This window comes from Psammomys obesus, unplaced genomic scaffold, assembly GCF_907164565.1.
Source record: "Psammomys obesus unplaced genomic scaffold, mPsaObe1.curated_primary_1811, whole genome shotgun sequence".
NCBI classification, from domain to species: Eukaryota; Metazoa; Chordata; class Mammalia; order Rodentia; family Muridae; genus Psammomys; species Psammomys obesus.
In genome coordinates this window covers 1150720-1171081 of record NW_026585698.1, presented here as the reverse complement: position 1 = coordinate 1171081, position 20362 = coordinate 1150720, and the positions used below count along the sequence as shown (strand labels likewise).

The following is a 20362-nucleotide window of genomic DNA, read 5'->3' as shown; positions in this document are numbered from 1 at the left end:
GACACCTGAGTTATTGATCACACGCTTGAGCAGACCCCACACTCAGGAATAGTCAGCCAACACAAACTTGATGGGTTTGAGAGAGAAGTAGGAAGGGAGGATACGAAGCTAGGTGGACAGGAAGGTGTAGAAGGATTTTGGAGGTGCTAGGGGAGGGGAATAAATATGATCAAAATATACTGTATAAAACCCTCAAAGTATTAACAAAAACATCATTTAAAAAAAACAGAAAGAAACCCTTGCTCCTTGCTGACAAGCCTGTCTGCTATTTTAAGAACAATAACAACAACAACAAAAAAAAGCCCCACCAAAATTCAATTAGAAATAAAGATTCCTTTTGCAAACACAGAATACATGAATGACACACTGGTTCTGATTTGAGACATTTATTATTTTAATTTAGTCAGTGACTCATCCCAGTCACAGTTAGGAGTCAGAACAGCAGCCATGAGGCTGCTGACAGCACAGACACCAACAGCTCTGTGGGGGCCTCTCAACCTGTCTAGGTAGAAGCTACAAGATCTTGGAGAACACTGCACAGGGCAGTGGTTCTCAAGCTGTGGGTCACAATCCCTTTGGGGTTCAAACAACCCTTTCTTAGGGGTTGCATATCAGATATTTACATTATGATTCACGACAACAGCAAAATTATAGTTATGGCATAGCAACAAGATAATTTTATGGTTTGGGGGTCACCACAACATGAGGAACTGTATTAGAGGGAGGCAGCATTAGGAATTTAGAGAACTACTGCTCTCGGATCTTCTCTACAGCACAGTAGTGGGAGCATCACAGACTAAACCTGACAACCACATCCCAGACAGGGGTCACTGATGTCCCCTCCTGCAGATGAAGCTAAGGCCAGAGGAGTTGAGAGTTTACTCAAAGTCACACGGTAAATAGGGAATGGGTGGGGCTTGTCTTCTCTTGAGGACATGGCCTTAACAGAATTTACAGACCCTCATCCAGATCTGCTGCTATTCTTCACAAGTAGACATGGTCAGGTCACTGTCTGGATCCCATCTCAAGCTCTCTGTCTATAAATGCTTATGGTCTCAACAAAGATCAATGTCCCTCCCCTTGAGACTCTTACAGTGTGTGTGAGTGTGTGTGTGTGTGTGTGTGTGTGTGTGTGTGTGTGCACATGCTCCCATATAAATGGGCATTCTCCTGAGTGCCCACTGTATCAGCACTGAGTAAGGACCCAAGCTAGACCCAGCTGTGCCTGTGAGGAGCTTACGCTCACAGACCTGACAGGGTGGATGGCTGTCCCTGTACACAAGAAACAGAACATAAGGAACAGCTGTTTCAGGAACAGCAGGCCACAGAGGAAGAGGTGAGGTGGGAGCCTCAGGGCAGACATACAGTGCAAATGCAGCAGCCTAATGGGGCATCTGCAGGGCTCCTTAATAACTCCTCCCTGCAGTACCTTCCAGGTCTATCCTCTGCAGAGATGCCCACAGACACAGCATGGGGTCAGATACTATTTGGAAGCAAGGACTTGACAAAAATAAGAGACCTCCCAGGTAAACCAGAGCATGACAGAAGTATGCATCTTGGCAATCCAGTCAACCAAGGCAGGACAATTGAAAGGGTCTTAATCTCACCCTCATCTTCCAGGATGAGTCTGGATAGACCATCTCCCGAGAGCAAATGCAACATCTCAACTTTATCAAGCAAGAGATCACTTCTGGCGCATGCAGGATTGTATTTAGAGCCCATTCCAATCCACTCCAACCTGCACCCACATCCCCAGCCACCTTAACAGCCAGAGTCGTGTGTCCATTTGTAGAGATATCTGGTTTTAATAAACTCCGCAGCTTCCTCATTAAGCTCCCTGTCCAAGGTTAACATTCTCGTGTCTGAGCAACGTGAGCTTTTGATGCTGTGAAATCATCTATTTGCTGATTTCTGAGGCTGGGCAGTCTCACTCTTCTGTCGCACGCACTATTTGAAGCTGCATCATTAGCCCTGCAATTTCAAAGATTTGCACAGGTCTATCGAATTGAGGTTGGGAGCAACCTGTGGTGGGTCAGGCTCCTGAGGCAGGGGCTCTTCCCCAGAAATGCCAGTGCCAGCTGGCTGAGCCATCTGACCAGTTCCATGGTGTCCCATGAGGTCCCCAAACTCATCAGAACACCCTTTACCACCAAACCCAAATAACCCAGGCTTCCCTCCGTGTTAAACTGTGACCAGCTCCACATAGCACACCTGTCTACTCGTCACCCGCAAAGGTGCCAAGCCACTTCTTCATTGTGTTCCCTAAGGTGGTTTCATGTGTGCCCTATACCCAGCAGTGACCACTCTAGCCCTGAAAGAGTCATGCAGCTCTCTTGCTCAGAGGCCACCAGGGACCTCTATCACCACCCAGATCAGGGACAGCAGAGGCAGCTCACGAACTCATTTAACCAATTTCAGAGACAGTACGTGATTCTGACACTGAAGATACATATTTCTTTACAACATGGACCTACTGGCCACAAACCTGAAACCTCAGATGCTCCCAAACACAGGATGAACAGTCCTCAGAGGTAAGAATGTGTGCTCCACCCTGGAGCATACTCCTAGCTGGGTTTAAATCCCCCTACACACATACACACACACACACACACACACACACACACACACACACACACCCTTGGGAGGTATGGCCTAGGGAAGTTGCACAGTGCCCCTATGCCTTAGTTTCCTCATCTGTAACAGAGAATTAGGGGCTGGACTGTAGCCCAGTTGGCAGAGTTCACCTAGGATACATGAAATCAAACTGAACAGAGTGGTGCAAGCCTGTGATCCAAACACTCTTCTCAGCTCAGAAGGAGTTGGAGGCTTAACCAGAGCCTTTTAAGGTTAATCAGATCACAGAGCTGGTGAGGATAAAATGTGAGGTTTGTCCCTCAGGTACACCAGCTTGGCCACTGAGGACAGTAAGTAGATGTGTGTTCTTATTTACAGGTCATTTTGATTCTAAGTGACTTTTCCATCTTTTGGCCCTTTAGATCCTGGCCCTGTGTAAGATGGGACCTCGCTGCACAAATGATTTACAGTGGCTATACCATCTCACCTCCTAATTGGCTCCTCTACCCTTCTCTGTGGCCCTGCCCTTCCTGTCAGGGCTCTACCACCATTACTCACAAACATCCCTGCCTGGGGGAGAGGAGCTGCCTGCACCTGGCTCTGACTCACCCTTTAAGGTTCAGCAGCTTCCACGCAAAGGCCATAGTGCAGATGCACAGCCACAGTCCTGCGTGTGCACATGCTAACCAAATTCACTTCCTCCTCTGCAAGGACCACCTCTCCATCTGGTGCCCTGTCTCCACTGATTGCACCATTTCCACAATCCACATCTGGGCCTTAGTGTCCTTGCTGTAGAAGGACCACCCTGCTTCCTGTGAGAGAACCCAGGGAGGGACCAACTCTCACAACTGCGCCATCTTCACATGGTAGGACAAGAAGAGGGAGAATGGAGGGGAGGAGAGCAAGTGAATGGGGCATTATTTATTTCTCCAGTGCAGGCACTGTCCTAGGGCAAGTCCTCTGACTGGGCAATGTGGCAGGGAGCCAGAGTCAGCAGGCTAGGCAACAGGTCAACAAGCCTAAGGTCCTTGGAGCACTGACCTCCATTCCTAGAATCTGAAAGTCTGGAAGTCTGAGGTCCTCAGCCCTCAGAATGTAGGAGGATATTTCACTAGTGCTTTCAATGCTCCAAAAGGATCCAGAAGTCCAAAATAGGCAGGGACCTGTGACCCAGCCACAGAGCTTTGAGGTTTCCCTTACCACTGCCATGAACTAGGGCAGCCTAGGCCTCCAGATGACTACTCTCTGTCCCAGCAATTCCATAGCCGGCCTGTCTGACCCCAACAGCCTCATAACTGCTCTTTCAGTGCCACAAAACACTGTGCCAGAGAGGAAGAGATTGGGGCCAGAGGACAGGGTGGGGAATGTCTGGTTTTCCACCATCTACCCTTGGGAATCAGTACCCAAGGCCCACAGATTAGCCAAAGCTGCTTTTTGTGCTCGGATTTTGATTTTGTTTTCTTTCTGGTTGGGGTTTGGGTGAGGTAGGGGGTAGAGGGTTTGTTTTTAAGACAAACCCTAAACTAGCCTGAAATGATCTCCACATCCTTGATGCTGGGAGTACAGGCAAGTACTACCATGCCTGAAACCTGGTTTTTGTTAGTGGGTTTTTGTTAATGTTGGTTTTAGTTTTTAAAATACATTTTATTTTTTTTTTAAAGTTATTTTTAAAATACATTTTTAAAAGATTTTTTTTATGTGTATGAGTGATCTATCTGCATGTATACCTGCTTGCCAGAAGACGACACCAGATCCCAGTACAGATGGTTGTGAGCCACCACGTAGTTTCTGGGAATGTGGTTTCTGGGAAGAGAAGACAGTGCTCTTAACTGCTGAGCCATCTCTCTAGCCCCCCATTTATTTACTTATTTACTTACTTACTTACTTACTTCTTTGTTTGTTTATTTATTTATATTTTGTGTGCATTGGTGTTTTGCCTGCAAGTATGTCTGTGTAAGGGTACCAGAACCTCTGGAATGCAGTTACAGACAGCTGTGAGCTGCCATGAGGGTGCTCATAATTGAACCCTGGTCCTCTGGAAAAGCAGCCAGCACTCTAATCCACTGAGCCATCTCTCCAGCCCCTTGTTGGTATTTGAGAGGATCTCATGTTTTTCATGCTGGCCTTGAGCTTACTTTGTAGCTGAGGATGGCCTTGAACTTTGATCTTCCTGCCTCCAATTCTCAAGTGGTGGGGACTGCAAGAGCACACCACCAGGCATACACTACTAGGCAAACCCTCTCCAAACTGAGTGAAATTCCAGCACGTCTGCTGCTGCTTTATTGACCATCTGCCTGTTTTAAGCATTCCTCCAGGTGTGAAGGTCACAGCTAGACCTTAGACAGCCGTTCTCTACCTGTGAGTCTCAACCCCTTGGGGTTGAATGACACTTTCACAGGGGTTACCTATTAGATATCCTACATATCAGATATTTACATTACAATTCACAACAGTGGCAAATTTACAGTTCTGAAGTAGCAAAAAAATAATGTTATGGTTGGGGTCACCACAACGTGAGGAACTGTATTAAAGGGTCGTCGCAGCATCAGGACGGTTGAGAAGCACTGCCTCAGAACAAGTACATGCTCTCTCCACCCCAGGAGCTGCCTCCTACCAGAGTGGCTTCCTTTTCTGTCTCAGGTCTGTGTGCCTGAGGCTGAGGGGTCTAGGCAGGCCCCATGACCACATAGGCACAAAGAAACAACATACAAAAGACAGAGAACAAGGTCTGCTCGAAGCTACTCAGCCCTCTCCTGCCTCCCACTGCCTGGACACAACACTTTGTGTTCACAGTGTTAAGCCTCAGCTGCTCTTGACACCCGTGCAGTACTCCCCAGGGAGCAATGACGTTAATCACAAGCCTCTGAAATGAGAGCTGCCCTAAGCTTGGGTCCTGTGCTGGCACAGCAGGCCCAGGCACCAGGCCAATTTGCTGGTGGTAAAGCTGAGTTCTGCTTTTCCGAATCTATTGATTTTCCTTTTCAAGCCAGTTATTTGCTTCTAAGTTATACCCTCACATCCTACATGGTTCCACCTACGCTGTTCTCTCTATACTGGCACATCCTGTCAGGCACACAGCCTATGACCCTCGAAGGCTTATTGACAGCAGCTGCAGCCACAGGCAGCCCACATAAGCCTGCTTTTCTCAAACTCCCATGGCCTGAAAATGTCCATGTCCAAAGCATCTTGGAGAATGGGCTGGCGGCTCCTCAGCACCTGTATAACTGATACAAGGTCAGGCCAGGGTTAGGAAGAGACTGCCAAGGTCACCTAGCAAGGTCAGGGTTGAGCTAAGGCCCAAGCCTCAGGATACGTCTTGCTACCAACAGGCCTATCCTAAGAGGGATGAAAAGGGCCACAGGTACCCTGGACATGTCCCACCTGCTGGCTCTACCTGTCTGCCAGTCCTACAACTAGCCAGTACCCAAGCAAGCTTGAATGATTTCTAGCCTAAAGACCCATACTACTTACTGGCAGGTTTCAAACCCTGTAACAAATGGCTGAGGTGCCTATTAACATAACAAATGGATGCTGGCCACCCAGTTCTCTCTGTACCCCTCAGTCCCCACCTGTTACAGGGTCCTTCTGAATGGCAACTTCTCTAGCCCAAAGGCTGGGCTCCCCTCCCACTCCCCCACCAACACTGCACCTCCCTATAGAATCCAACCATTTTGGTTACTTGGTCTTTTCCGTCTATTTTCTTTTGGGTTTCCTGGCTGCTGTACTTTGTTGTCCCTCTCTCCTCTTCCTTCCCCTCCCCACTACTCCCCACATGGCTCAAGGTCAAGTCCACTCTGGACTCTTCCAAATAGATGCCCCTGCCTCTGCCTATACCCTCCTATGTATCTATAATAAACTTTTTTCCTCCACCAGTCATGTCCTCTCCTTTTTATTTCTTTTTCTTTTTTTAAATTGAACTACCTAGAGAGGATGTCTACAGTCTGAATCTCTCTTACAAAAATTATATGCATATGAGGACCGCTGGACAGCCCTGAATCCATGAACAGTGTGGGACACATGTATGCAGTGAAATATAACACAGTGTTGTACAGAACAAGCTGGCTACAAGCAACCATAGGGAAGATTCTGAACAGTGAAGAGACAAATGCAAAGATACACATGTTAAAAATTCATGCACACAGGGCTGGAGAGAGCGCTCGGGTTAAGAGTGCTTGTTGCATAGTGATGAGGAATGCAGCTCGAATCCCAACACCCACACTCAGTATCCTCTTTTGGCCTGCACGTGCATATATTCTAATACATACTTGCATATACATTTACATACACACACAAATTAATAAATAATCAAGAAACCTTAAAAAAAAAATCCATGCACAGGAGTCTGGAGAGATAGCTCAGCAGTTAAGAGTGCACACTGTTCTTGGAAAGGAGCTGAGATTGGTTCCAGACACCCCGGTGAGAAAGCCCTGCCAGTCAGTCCCCGCCTTCCCCCTTGGTTAGCTGGCCTTCGAGCTCCTAGGCATTCTACCTCTACTGCCATCTTCTGCTACAGCATCCAGCTTTGTGTGGGTTTTGGGGATCCAGGTTCATGCTTACACAGCAAGCACTTTGCCCACTGAGCCCTCTCCCCAGTATTTCTCTGCTTTTAGGCCACCTGCACTGTGGTGTTCTATCACTGCAGCCTGGACGGACTAGGGCATTATAATCTCTGGGTCGGGATCAGGGAGGGTACTAAAAACTTCGTGTACAGGGCAGCTGAACTACAGAGAAACGGCTCAGAAGTGACCAGTGTAAAACTGAGGACGCCCGCTCCAGCATACAGAGCTTTCCTTCCAAGACTTCTAAGCTCCAGAGGGAGAAGAGCTCTCTCTAGGGCTAGAAGAAGGGTCATGCTTGATTTCCCAAACCCAGCAATATGGAGAGACTGTCTAGAAATGGCAGTTGAGATAGAAAGCTTCTCACACCCCGTCCGCATCACATCACGTGGGGGCAGAGCCAGGAGGAGGCTCTCATTTCACAGAAACTCAGGGTCCCTGGGAAGAGCAGCATGGGATTCCATAGCAGACAGATGGTCAGTGCACAGCCAACAGTCCCCATCAGAGGCAGGAGCCAGGAGAGCAGGACAAAGGCTTTGGCTTTCTCAGTGAGCAGAGAAGGGAGTCAGAGCAATGCCTTGGGAGCCGACCTTACCCTCATGTCCTCAGAAAGACCAAACCTGGCAGGCCCTGCGGACTCAGCAGGCTAGAAACACTACGGCGATCCACAGAACCCCTAAACTCACAGGTTGCTCCAGGGACTGTAGGAACTCCCTATGCAGACGAGGCTGGCCTCAAACCCACAGAGATTCTCCCGCCTCTGCCTCTAAGTGACCCAGCCCAGCAGAAACCCCTTCTGGAATGTCAGTATTTACTATGCACTTAGTTTGAGTCTCCCTGAATCGGAAACTCATACTGGCTGCCTCTTTTCCCAACAAATATACTGAGCATCGACTGTGTGCTTAGAAGAACTAGCTGTTCCGGGAGTGTCTAGTGTGGAAACCCAGGCAGCCCCGCTCCCCAACTGCCCTTCCCCTCTCCCTCTCAGCACACATGAGGATAAGGAAGAGCACAGCAGGAACGGTTTACCTCTGTCCTGGCTGGGTGGTAGTTCTGGCCTTAGTGTTTGTTAGTCTACAGTTCCTTGAGATAGACAGGTACCATATCTCAAAACAAAACAGAGAGAGGAAGGAAAGGAGGGAAGAAGGGAAGGAGGAAGGAAGAGAGGGAGGGAGGGAGGGAGGGAGGGAGGGAGGGAGGGAGGAAAGGGAGGGAGGATGAAGCAAGCAAGGCATTTCCAGATCATGTGATCCCTACAGAGGTCAGACAAGGAAACATACAGGAAGTGAGCTGGCTGGGAAGATGACTCCTCACTGGGAGTGGGACTGACAGGCAGCAACAGCCAGGCCAGCTGGTGACATGGCGCCATCTGCCGGTAAGTGTAGCAGATCATGACTAAGAAGCTGAGCCTGGGAAAAGGGAAGGGAACAGCCTTATCCCTTCTCTCCACAGCCTTGATCTACTTACTTCACAGCTCCCATGCTAGGGTATGGCCTCTCCCAACTCACGTCCATTTTCTCACTTTGACTGCCCATACATATCCGGAGACCCACCAGGAAGCCAACCTGCCTAGATCTTAGCAAGTCAAGGTAGAAGGGACTCATAAAGCATCCTACTCATGAGAACCTTGCATATTCACAGTCATGAGAACCTAGCACGTTCACAGACAAGGGGCTCATGAGCCCATACACTTGCCCAGCTCCCAGAAAGTTCCAAGAGGAGAATGCGCAGGCTTGGGTATGGCAACATTATCTTATAAGCACCACCAAGAGTGCTGTCTAGAAGAAAAAAAATTGAGAGGCTAGACCTCATCAAAATTAAAAACATCTGTTTCTCAAAAGACACTGTTAGAAGGCTTAAAGGCGGAGCCTAGAAACTGAATCAGCAAACCACATCTGGCTAGGTATGAGACAGGACCCCAGCAAATAGGAGCCTAAAGCAGGAGGGGTTGGAATCCAGCCTGGACTACTTAGCCAGACCCATCTCAAACTTAAAAAAAAAAAAAAATTAAAAAGTGGAACAGAACTTGGATCCAGAATATATAAAAGCCTGGGCATCAGCAAGAGAGCTCAGCAGATAAAGGCATGTACCACTAAGCCTGACAAGCTGAATTCTAACCCAGGATCCCTGGGGGATGGAGAGAACTGACCCTGAAAGTTGTTCTCTGACCGCTACATGAACACCATGACAAAGTATGTGCACCACCCAACAAATAAATAAAGAATAAACATAACTTTTAAAGAATATATATTTATAGATCTGGGCAGGGTGGCGCAGGCCTTTAGTTCTAGCTCTCATAGGCAGGAGCAAACACATCTCTTTGAGTTCCAGAATAGCCAGGGCTACATAGGGAGAGACTATCTCTAAGGGAAAAACAAAACAAAACAAAACAAATATATCTGTATACACACACATAAATGCATTTTCAAAATTTAATGAGAAAACTCATTTATTTAAAATGGGTAACAGTGAAAGTTTAGAACACTAGATTTTATCAAAGATAGACAGGTGGTGAAGAGGCACATAAAAAGATTTCAACATCATTTGTCATCAAAAAAGAACTGTAAATAAAGTAACAAGAGATACAGTCTCACCCCGAAACTGAAAACTGTACTAAGTGCCAGAGAAGAGCTCTGGGCATGAGAAGGGCCATTCCATCATCAAACCACACTTAACACTTGCAGCCCAGCACTAACTCGCACATGACAGTAGGATGTGCTCATTAGTGATGTGGGAAACCTAGAAGTCATCCCATGTCCTCCAGCCCACATGGAGATACAGCCACACCACGTAATCCTACACGGGGGAGAAAGAAACCGGGTACGGATTCTCACGATCTAGGACGCACGTCAGGCAGGCTGCTGAGAAAGGCAGCCAAGCTCAGCTAGGTGTGTGGGTTTGCCTGCTTGGAATCCCAGCCTCGTGGGAGGCTGAAGCGGAAGGGGTGGTTGCAAGTTCAGGACCGGGCTAGACAACCCGATGAGACTCTGTCACAAAACAAAAATTAAAGTGCTAGGGATAGGGGCTGCAAGGATGGCTTGGCGCCTCAGAGTACCTGCTGCTCTTTCAGAGGACAATTGTCTTTAACTCCAGCTCTGGAGGGTCTTTGCTGGCTTTTGAAGAAATGCACATTTGCATGCACACACCCACACATAGGCACACACAAGTAAGGCAGGCTCACGGTGGTGTGTCTGAGATGTGAGAGGAGACAGTCCAGGGTAGGGTAGCCTCCAACTGCTCAGTTCTCAGCCCTCATCATTTCCTGCACCCCCACAGGGGGGCTGGGGTATCTGCCACGTCAGGCTCTTAACCATGAAGGGCTGGATGAGCTGTCATTTCACCTCTGCTCATCTGGGTCACCAGCAGTCACCCGTACACTCTGCCTAGCTCCAGTTGTCTATAAAAACTCCCACAACCTGATATGACATATGCTTGTATTCCTAGCACTTGGGAGGCTGAGGTAGGAAGGTCACCAAAGTTCAAGGCCAGCTTGGGCTATACAATGAGGCCAAAGCTAGCCCCAGCTATATAATGAGTTTGGGGTTGGCGTGCTCAATGTAAAAAATAAGGCTACACAGTGATGCCTTGTCACAAAATTTGGAAAAAAAAAAAAAAAGCAATCTTACAAAGGGTGGGATGGATATCTTCATGCATCAGAATGCTTAGAAACAACACTTTAAAAATACTCATGTCTGTTTCACTGTCTTTACAACAGGATTTTAACATCATTTCTCACAATTAAATGAGTCAGGATTGGCAAAGTGCTCTCACGGGTGCCTGGTGAGTAGAGAGACTGGGAGACAGAATGGTGGGAACTGCTACTTCAGCACCCTGGGGTGGAAGGACAAGCTCAGAGCCTGTCTAGTGACCAAGCTGAGGCCACACCCCTGCAGAACTCGGGGTTTTGAAGTGTGTTACCTTCAGCAAAAGGGTGTGGTAGGAGGAAAGCTACTTTTTTTTTTAAATCTGTCTTTTTTTTCTTTACCTCTACACTGAAAAAAAATTCCTCAAATATTCTGAAATCATAGGCTTCTGTGTGTGTGTGTGTGCGCGCGCACCCAAGTGTCACAGGACCCACACAGAGGTCCGAGGACAACCTGTAGGAGTTGGGTCTTTCCTTCTACCATGTGGGTTCTGAGGACTAAGTGTGGATCCTTGAGACTTGGTGGTGAACATCTTTTCAGACTGAGCCATCTAACCAGGACTTGGTTTGTTTTTTGTTTTTGTTTTTCAGACAGGCGACACACAGATAGTAGATGCTCAATATGTACAGGCTTTTTGTTCTTTTGTTTTGTTTTTTGTTTTTTTGTTTTTGAGATAAGGTTTCTCTGCATTGCCTTGGCTATCCTGGACTCACTTTGTAGACCAGGCTGGCCTTGAACTCACAGAGATCCACCTGCCTCTGCCTCCCTGAGTGCTATGGATTACAGGTATGTGCCTCCACACCCAGCTATGGGCAGACTTCTTAAAGTCCAGGTCCTTTAGTTTTGAGCCTGGTCAGGTCACCTTCCAAAAGGCAGGCTTATGGGGATGTCACAGTGGCCAGGACTCACATTTTGCTTCTATGGTTACTAAAGGGATGAACCCTGACTTAAAAGGCCCAATCCCCACCACGGGGAGGTCTCCAGCTTTAGCAGGACCTCCATGGCCTCTCCCACACTGACTGAAGTTTTGCCGCACTCAGAATCCTGGCAATCACCAGCTGCCACCCTATTCCAAGTCTGTGTGGTACAGTGAGGGACTCAGCTCTGGTGCCCACAGCAGGGGCTCTATTGCCAGGCACTGCAGTGGTCCGGCAGGGTGGCTGCCTTGGCTGGGCTCCTCAGTGGGTATGGATCCTAGCTGATGGAGAAGTTGGCATGCTGTGTTCTACTGTCACCAACCCCCACACATCACCCAGTCCCCACTCCCACTTGCTCCCTGACATCTGGGTCCCACCTGACCACTGGGACACAAGTCTTAGCAACTGCTGATCTTTGGAGTTCCAGATTTGACAAGACAAAGGTCGGAGAGACAACCCCAAATCAGCAGGGGTTTCTCCCAACGCAGCTTCATCCGGTCCCTTCCTCCTGCCCCCTCACAGCGGCCGCATCCACCTAAAAGCTTCTGGGGTCAGAGTTCAGTTCTCCCTTTCTGGCTCTCCCTCCTGAGCACTGTCACTACAGCTCACAGGGTCTGGATCTAGATGAGAAGAAGCTGCCTGGGTCCCTCTACCTCTGCTACCTTACAGAGACATGCCCACTGATACTGAAGTGGACTCTCTCAGAGAGAATGTGAAGTGGGCCACGTGTGCCCTGGATGATTGGCGCCCATGAGTTTCGTTTGTGCCAATGAGGACTTAGCCTCCACCTCCATCTCTGCGAATGAGCAAAAAATTACAAATAATAGCTGCTGATTATTGAGCTTCCTGCATGTCAAGCAGGTTACAGATATAATTGTCCTTAACAACCCTGTGAGAAGGACACAATTACCATGCCCACTTTTTAGATGAAGAAATCAAAGCTTAACAGGGTAGGTGACCTGCTAAGATGCCAAGCTAGTAGGTGGCAGAGCGCGGATTCACATCAGGACCCAACCACCCAAAGCCAAACTGGGATAAGACTACAGAGGGCCACAGGCCACAGGCTACAGTCCCTAAGGCTCCCTCCAAAAACAGCAGGAACATTTCCACTTCCTGACATTCTCTCATCCTTTGGCTCAGCTCAGCAAATTCTTCCCAGACCAGCACACTGCCTAATGCCATACGAGTTTCAGGGAGAGGCAAAGAAGGCCACACGGTCAACTACGTGTGGTACAGACACACATGCCTTTAATACAAGCACTCAGGAGGCAGAGACAGGAACATCACTGTGTTTGAAGACACTCTGGTCCACATAGCATAGCATTCCACTCCAGCCAGAGACACTCAGTAAGAAAAGATTACAGCGTTCCTGCCAAATGGGTGGCTACAAAGGAGGAAGGGTGGATGGGGTAAAACTGAGGGCTTCCTGGAAGAGGCAGTGACCAAGTGTATCTGAAGGCTGACTGTCTCTCTAGTCCCTGGACTGTCACCCTCTGACATAGAGCATGCATTCCAGACACACCTGATAGGGAGCTCATGGCTCGGTCTCTGCTCCAACAATAAATCACCACCAAAAATGCTACCTTGTTACACGGACTCATGCAGACACAGACATGTGCACACAAACCCCCTGTATGCCTGGAAAATTCCTCTCCACAGCCCACCTCCGCCATATGCACTGCCACTCCCGAGGCAGGGCTGTGCGCTAGCCTCTGGGTTTCCAACATGCCCTATGTCTCGTTGATGACACCGATACTCCTATGAATTCATACACATACACACTCACATGTATACAGAACACATGTATACAGATCATGTATACAATACTCATGTACTACAGAGACATGAATCATTCATGTTCACATAGGCACACACAAACTCACACATACACAGAGAAAACTGTTTGGTCTCCCTAGCTCCTCCTGTCATTCACATTGCAGAACTCGACTAAATGGATGGCTTGCTTAAATGCTTGGAGTCTCAGGGTAAGTAAAAGGCTAAAATGCTATGATCAATTCAAATTTTTAAAAATGCATGTCACAACAGTGGAACATGACGGCGCCTTCCAGCTGGGTGAACCCAAAAGCCCACACAGGCTGGCCACTCAAGGGGCGCCTGGTGTGGGGACACTCAAGCATGTCTCAAGCTTGATGTTCTGAGGCAGTTCAAGGGAACACACACACCACTGAAGTCCAAGCAGACAGGATCCACAGCTCAGCAGTCTCCCAATTTCTTTGGCCAGTACCTAGAATAAGAACAAAATCTAGGCTGGGCAGTGGTGGCACACACCAGCTTTAATCCCAACACTTGGGAGAGGCAGGCAGATCTCTGTGAGTTCAAGGCCAGCCTGTCTACAGACCTAGTTCCAAGACAGCCAAGGCTACACAGAGAAACCCTGCCTTGAAGAACAAAAACATAAATCAAAACAAACAAACAAAAAAAGCCCATCTACCACAACTACAGTAAGAGTTCCGTGAGGACTTGTCCTCTCCTGGCTATACCCCGATGCCCCTTTATCTCTTGAAGTGCCATCTCTGAGTTCACAAGCCTCACTTACCCAGGGTGTCGGAGCCACTTTCCACTGTCTCGTTGACCTTCCTCGCAACTCTGGCCACGGCCTCTCCCATCTTCCTCAGCATGCAGACGTGGGTGTTCTGCTCCCAGCCTCCAGGCCGGCCTGCTTCTCACAAAGGGGTCTGTGCCTGTCGAAGACACAGGGCTATGAGGCACCCACCTGCCAGCCAAGAGCCCACGACCAGAACCCTCCTCCTTGGGGACCCAGGCCATTAAGAAGCTACAAGGAATTTCCCAGGCCACTCACCTCCTCCAGAGCCCAGGCTACATCCAGCTTGCCCTTTGCAGGGGCTGCTCTGATCTGCCACCCAGAGGGTAAGGGCAGCTGGGTATCACCACCTTCCTGAGAGGATCAACACGTGTGACCTCACCACACACAGAGCTTGAACCAATGGCCAGGCAGGTGTGAGGACTCGGATGGCCTGTGACTCAACAGGTGGGGCAGGGTGTTGGAGAAGAGTCCGTGTCCAGCTAACTGCTGGGGAAAGCCACCTGCCTGTTCTGCGGCCAGCTGCCTTGCTCACCACCCCCATTCCCCATCAACCAGGTTCCCACTACAAAGTGGGAAGTGCGGTGCCAAAGCAAAGGGACCTTGGAGTCTGCAGGTGGATGGTCTCTAGGAAGGCCCTGCATGCCAGATGGAGGCAAGGTGACTGTGTTGGCCCTCAGGCCTCATTTTCAGCTTGCTGCGGGAGTTTATCTGCAAAGAGGAAACTGGATCACTGGGGAGAAGATGTTTAAGGAAGTGTGAGGGCTATGGAAATGGCTCAGCACTTAGGAACACAGGCTGCTCTTCCAGAGGACCTGGGTCCAATTACCAGCACCAAATAAACTAGATATGGTAGGTCGTGCCTGTTACTCCAGTACTGGGAAGTTTCAGATTAGAATTTCAAGGTATCCTTGGCTACATAATAAAGTCAAGGCCAGCTTGGGCTACATGAGACCTCAGCTAAATAAGTAGATAAATAAGGAAATGGAAAAAGACATAAAAGTATCTCCAAGACCTTGTTATTACAGAGAAAGAAACCAAGGCACAAACAGCGGCTAGGTACCCGGTATAAGCTCCAGGCAAGTGAGCCATAATCAGATCCGTGTAGCTCCACTCTCAGTGATCACCTCCTCACAGAAATCACCTCCATCACCACTAGCAGTACTATGCCAAGGAAGAAATTCAAAGTCAACATCAAAAGCCCTCTTCTTCATCGCTCCTGGCCCTGTCCCTAGGCCTGAATTCAGCAGCCACTAATGGAGCTCCAGCAAACCACCCTAGTCAGGGCCCAGAAGCAGAAGAGTCGGGAGGACAGAAAGACGTGGCAACAGTGTTCAGAGCTGGCCAAACAGGGCAGGTAAGTTCAAGCCCAGGAGGTCAATCAATGGTGCTAGGATGAGTATCCCACCAAGAGCTGACACAGGAAAGCCAGAACACACCCAATGGAAAGGGTCAAAAATCCAGCTCTTCCACTGAACACGCTGGAAAGTGTGGGAGGAGATCTCATCCACACTGAGCCCAGAAACACCTCTCTTGATGAGCGCCTGTGACTGTGCAAAACCCGGGAGCCTGCCTCACTCTGAGCCCAGGACTCATAAACACTCAACAGAAGGCAGCTGAGAGGGCACAGGAGGACCTGTGCAGGTGTGACGCCAGCGCTGAGTCTTCTGTGTGCGACCCACGGGACTCTGAGCAAACACCTCAGCAGAAACTCTTCTTTGAGGAATGAGCACCCCTCCCATCACTGCACTCCCAAAGTGTCCCTCCTCCCTCTGAGATTCAATGGTACTTAATGACTAAGCACAAGTCACTTGGGTTGTCTGTGAGCTTCAAAATGTCTCTCTCTAGCCAGGCATGGTAGCATACACCTATTTCCAGCTCTGGGGAGTTTGAGGCCTGCCTACTCTGGTCCACATGGTGGGTTCCAGGACAATCAGAGCTACATAATAAAGAGACCCTGTCTCAAAAAACCCACAAGAAAACAGACATCTCTCTATCCCCACTGCCCCCCCCCCCCCCCACTGTTCTGTGAGCACATCGACTCTATGCTTCTTCGTATTCTCAGCAATACAGAAGCTTGGCAAGGGACCTCTGCTAAGTGAGGGTCGGAACACACCATCCAAGTTTCAGATCTGAATGCATGTCCAACAACTCTTTCAACATGGCTAAGGCAGAGTCCAACCCGAATACGATCCTAGGTTCACACATGCTTAAACAGCCCGAATAACATGGGCCAATGAGTGACAGTGGGGAAAGGGAGGACTGTGGCAAGTGTGACCCCCCCGCCTTCACTACGAAGCCTTTTAGCTCAAACCCCTAGGCCTGAATTAGTGCTGCCAAAACTGAAGTGACTCCCTTGTCTTAATTTATTTTACTTCGTGCGTGCGTGTGTATGTGTGTGTGTGTGTGTGTGAATGCAGGCGAGAGAGTGCTGTGGTGCACATGTAGAGGTAAGAGGTAATTTTCAAAAGTGTTCTCTCCGCTGTAGGTTCTCAGATCAAACTCAGCTCATCAGGTTTGGCAGCAAATGCTTCTACCCACTGAGCCACCTCACTGGCCCTAAGCGGATTTATATTAATCCCTTCACAAACAGGGAAACTGAGGAGCCAAGAAGGTAGGCCAAAAAGCCAAAAGGAAACACAGCCCCCCCCCCCAACTCTTCTAGTTCTTGAGTTTGGTTACTTGGTTTGCTTTGGTTTTTCCAAGACAGGGTTTCTCTGTGTAGCCCTGGCTGTCCTGGGACTTTCTCTGTAGTTCAGGCTGTCATAAAGATTCACCTGCCTCTGCCTCCCAAGTGTTGGGATTAAAGGCATATACCACCAGCACCAGGCCTCTCCTAATACTTAACCTGGGGTTCTTCCTGCTGTTCTATCTTCTTTCCCCTCTCTAGGAAAACAGGGCACATTCTGCACAAGGGCCAAGATAGGGTAGCAGGGCTCAAAACAAATTTGAGGGGACTGGCTTGGGCTCCAGTTTTCTTGGCCCCACCAAGAAAACTATCCAACTGTATTTAGTGGCCAACAAACCTGAAGGGATTTCTACGAAAAGAAGTTCGAAGAGAAAGGCTGGGGAGAAAAACACAGCTGTTCTTGCTGGGTCTGGTGGCACTGGCCTATAATCCCAGCAACTCAGCAGTCTGAAGCAAGAGAATCATAAGTTCAAGACCTGTCAGGACTACAGAAGTCAGTTCAAGGGCCATTTACTGAGGCCCTTCTCCTGGCCCTGCATTTAATCCCAGTACTGACAGGGAATGGGAGGGATGGGATGGGACACATGGCTGTTCTTTTTTCTTTTCAATGTTTTAAAAAGAGGAACAGACAATTGTCCAAGTCAAACAAAAGACAGGGCTGTGGGCTGCCCCCACATCTACATAAACAATTTGAGTCCATTCATAATAAGCATGCAATCAGCACTATCTGAATAGTCAAGGCATCCCTCTGGAACCAGAACAAACCACAGGCCCCAGGCCAGCCCCACATGTCTAGGTTCTAGGCTCCCAGAGGCAGAAATCTGGTCAACCCTTCATATAAGGATGGTAGCGAAGATTCAGGGAGAAACAGGAGCCATCCACCCATGTGGGTGAGAGCTACTTCAGTACAACCAGTGCCACTCACCCCAGACTCTGGGTGGGGAGACTCAGAAAGGTTCAAGGAAACTGGACATAGTGGCACGTTTCTATAACTGCAGTACAAGGAAAGTTGAAGCATGAAGATCTTGAGTCCAAGGTCAGCCTGGGCAACAGAGCAAGACCCTGTCTCAAAAATACAAAGGAAGAAAGAAAGGAGAAAAATAAGAAAAAAAGAAAAACCTGAGGAAAAAAAGGAGGAAGAAGAAGAAATCACTCCAAACCCAAGGTGCTTAGACAGACAAAATAAGTCCTTCCTAAGTACTCACCCCCCCCCCCCCCCCAAGTTTCTAACACAGCCTCAGGACATGTTTAAATTTGAAATCTTTTGGTCACCAGCTATAAAATCCATATTACACAATAAAGAGGCAGAGTCAGGGTACGGACTACAGGCAACCCTACCTTTTGACATTGCAACATGGCACGTACATGTATATTTAAACTGCATTCACAGCTCTCCCCTGGGCCCTGGGTTAGGCATGCCTGATGGAATAAGCTTCCCACTGGGAGACAGAATGAGGCAGTTATATGCCAGTACAGCCTCAGGGTGGGGGTGAATGGAGGCCTGTGGCATGACCCCAGAGGGAGGAACCACAGGTGCCAGCAACAGGTAGACAAAGTTAAGCCACAGAGAAGGCCTGCAGTCTGTTTATCCCAGACCTCTGGAGGCCTTCCTAGTAGGCTGTCCTCTGAGGGGCACACCTAATCCAAGAATGATTCTGGAAAGTTCTCAATGTTGTGGGATAGCCATCACCTTCCTCAATGGAGCTATTATGAAAACCAACTGACGATAAACCACTTCGGAGGAAGGGCTTTGCAAGCCTTAAGGGCTTCCCACATTAAAGCATGACCAATCAATAAATAGGTGATCAAACAAGAGTAGACCGGAAGTTTGCATATAATAAACTGAAGGCAGGTGTGCTATTCTGCTTTGAGAGCGCTATGATTTTGAGCACTGTGCAATTTCCGTGCCAGATCAGAAACTGGTCCCGTCTAGATTGCAAACTGGGGCCTAGGGTACTTAAACCTTGACCACGGTTCTGACCCAGCCCTTAAGGGCCAGAACTCTACCACGTTATCTGCAGCCCTGAGATCTATGCAAAGGAGCCACTGCGACACTCCGGCCGCACCAGCTGGTCCTATATTTAGTTACTGTTGTGGTCAACTGGGAACTTTAGAGCCTGGCAGGCGCTCCGCGGGGCAACAAGAGCCTCCGGAGCCATGTGCAAGAGCTGCCCCGCCGCCAGCTCCAGTAGGGCTTCGGGACCCTGCCAAGGCCAAGAGCCGTGCGGCGAGAAAAGGGGCAACAGCGCTACTTCGCACTCCAGCAGTCCCAAAGGCCAACTTGAGGCCAGGACAGAGCTGACCCACTTTCCCACCCCGGGGAGAGAGCCCGCTGGGGTGAGAGTGGGACGCGTCGGAGCCTGGTTCTGAGCTTTGGGGTTTGGGGAGCCCGGAGTAAGCATCCTTAGACTGGACCTGCACATAGCTGTTGGAGCTAGCTAAGGACAGGATCCCCCGAACCCCATACCCGCAAGCCAGTGGTTTCTCGTGTCCAGCCCCAAGCTGGCCTGACAGGCAGGGACTGGGGCAAATAAAGCAAGCGGTTGGAAGGGGAGGCTGGTATTCGCTGAGGCCGGGGGCGTCCCACACTAACAAGGGTGGAGAGGCACACTCCCGGAGCGACATGCGCAGCTGCCTTTCCCGGTAGGCACCGGCAACTCCCCGGGGAAACGGAAGCCGGGCTGTCCGGGAGCTCTAACCACTCCCCCGAGCTATCTCTCGGGCCGGCTAGTCCATGACCCCCGGGCACCGCCCGAGCCACGGCTCAGTGCTACCAGGTGTACCGGGGGGAGGGGAAGAGACGCGACCAAGCCCGGGACCTTATTTTTCCCTCTCCCGCAAACTCTGCCACGCTCGGCCTCTGGCCACCGTTATTCTGCACGGCGCGAATTCTGTGGGCCGCCTGAAGTAGCACTTACCGCGACAATGCGTCCTAGAGCCTGGCGCCGAGCAGTCAAGCTCCCTCGGCGGCCGCCAGCACCCGGTGCAAGTTCCGAACCCAAGGGGCGGGGCTGAGGGGCGGAGCCAAAGGGACAGCGAGCTCAGCGCGCACGGCCGCTCGGCCAATTGCAATGCCAGGATGAGGGCCAGGGCGGGGTAAACCCCGAGCTTCGGCATTGTGCAACCAATCAGCGTGCAGCTCCTCCTGCGCGCTCGGGAACCCCAGGGAGGAACCGCTTTGTGTAGAGTCTACCCGACCCGGAGCGCTACGAGTGGGCGCCAGCACCTTCATCTTTAGGATGCTGCTCCTGGCTGGGTTTTCTCCAGATGAGGCCGAGTTCGGCAGATCAGGGAACTATGGCAAACACGAAGGAACGCCAGTTGAGGCTGCACTGTAACTTCATCTCTCCAAAGCTCAGTACACATGGAATTATAGTCCATAAATATCTGCTCACGGGGTCATTGTGAGGACTGATGAA

At 49.6% G+C, this 20362-nt stretch overlaps 1 protein-coding gene across 2 annotated transcripts in view; it reads right to left on the bottom strand.

Moving 5' to 3' along the window:
- The window catches only part of Lrrc20 (leucine rich repeat containing 20), an 88279-nt gene extending 68342 nt beyond the window's left edge, over positions 1-19937 (bottom strand). For both annotated transcript variants that reach the window (XM_055598875.1, XM_055598876.1), the window contains exons 1-2: positions 19862-19937; positions 14249-14393 (exon numbers count right to left, since the gene is read on the bottom strand). In XM_055598875.1, the coding sequence (XP_055454850.1) occupies positions 14249-14330 (82 nt within the window). In that variant the 5' untranslated portion in view covers positions 14331-14393; positions 19862-19937. The remainder of the gene's footprint in view (positions 1-14248; positions 14394-19861) is intronic.
- Between the last annotated feature and the right edge of the window lie 425 nt (positions 19938-20362).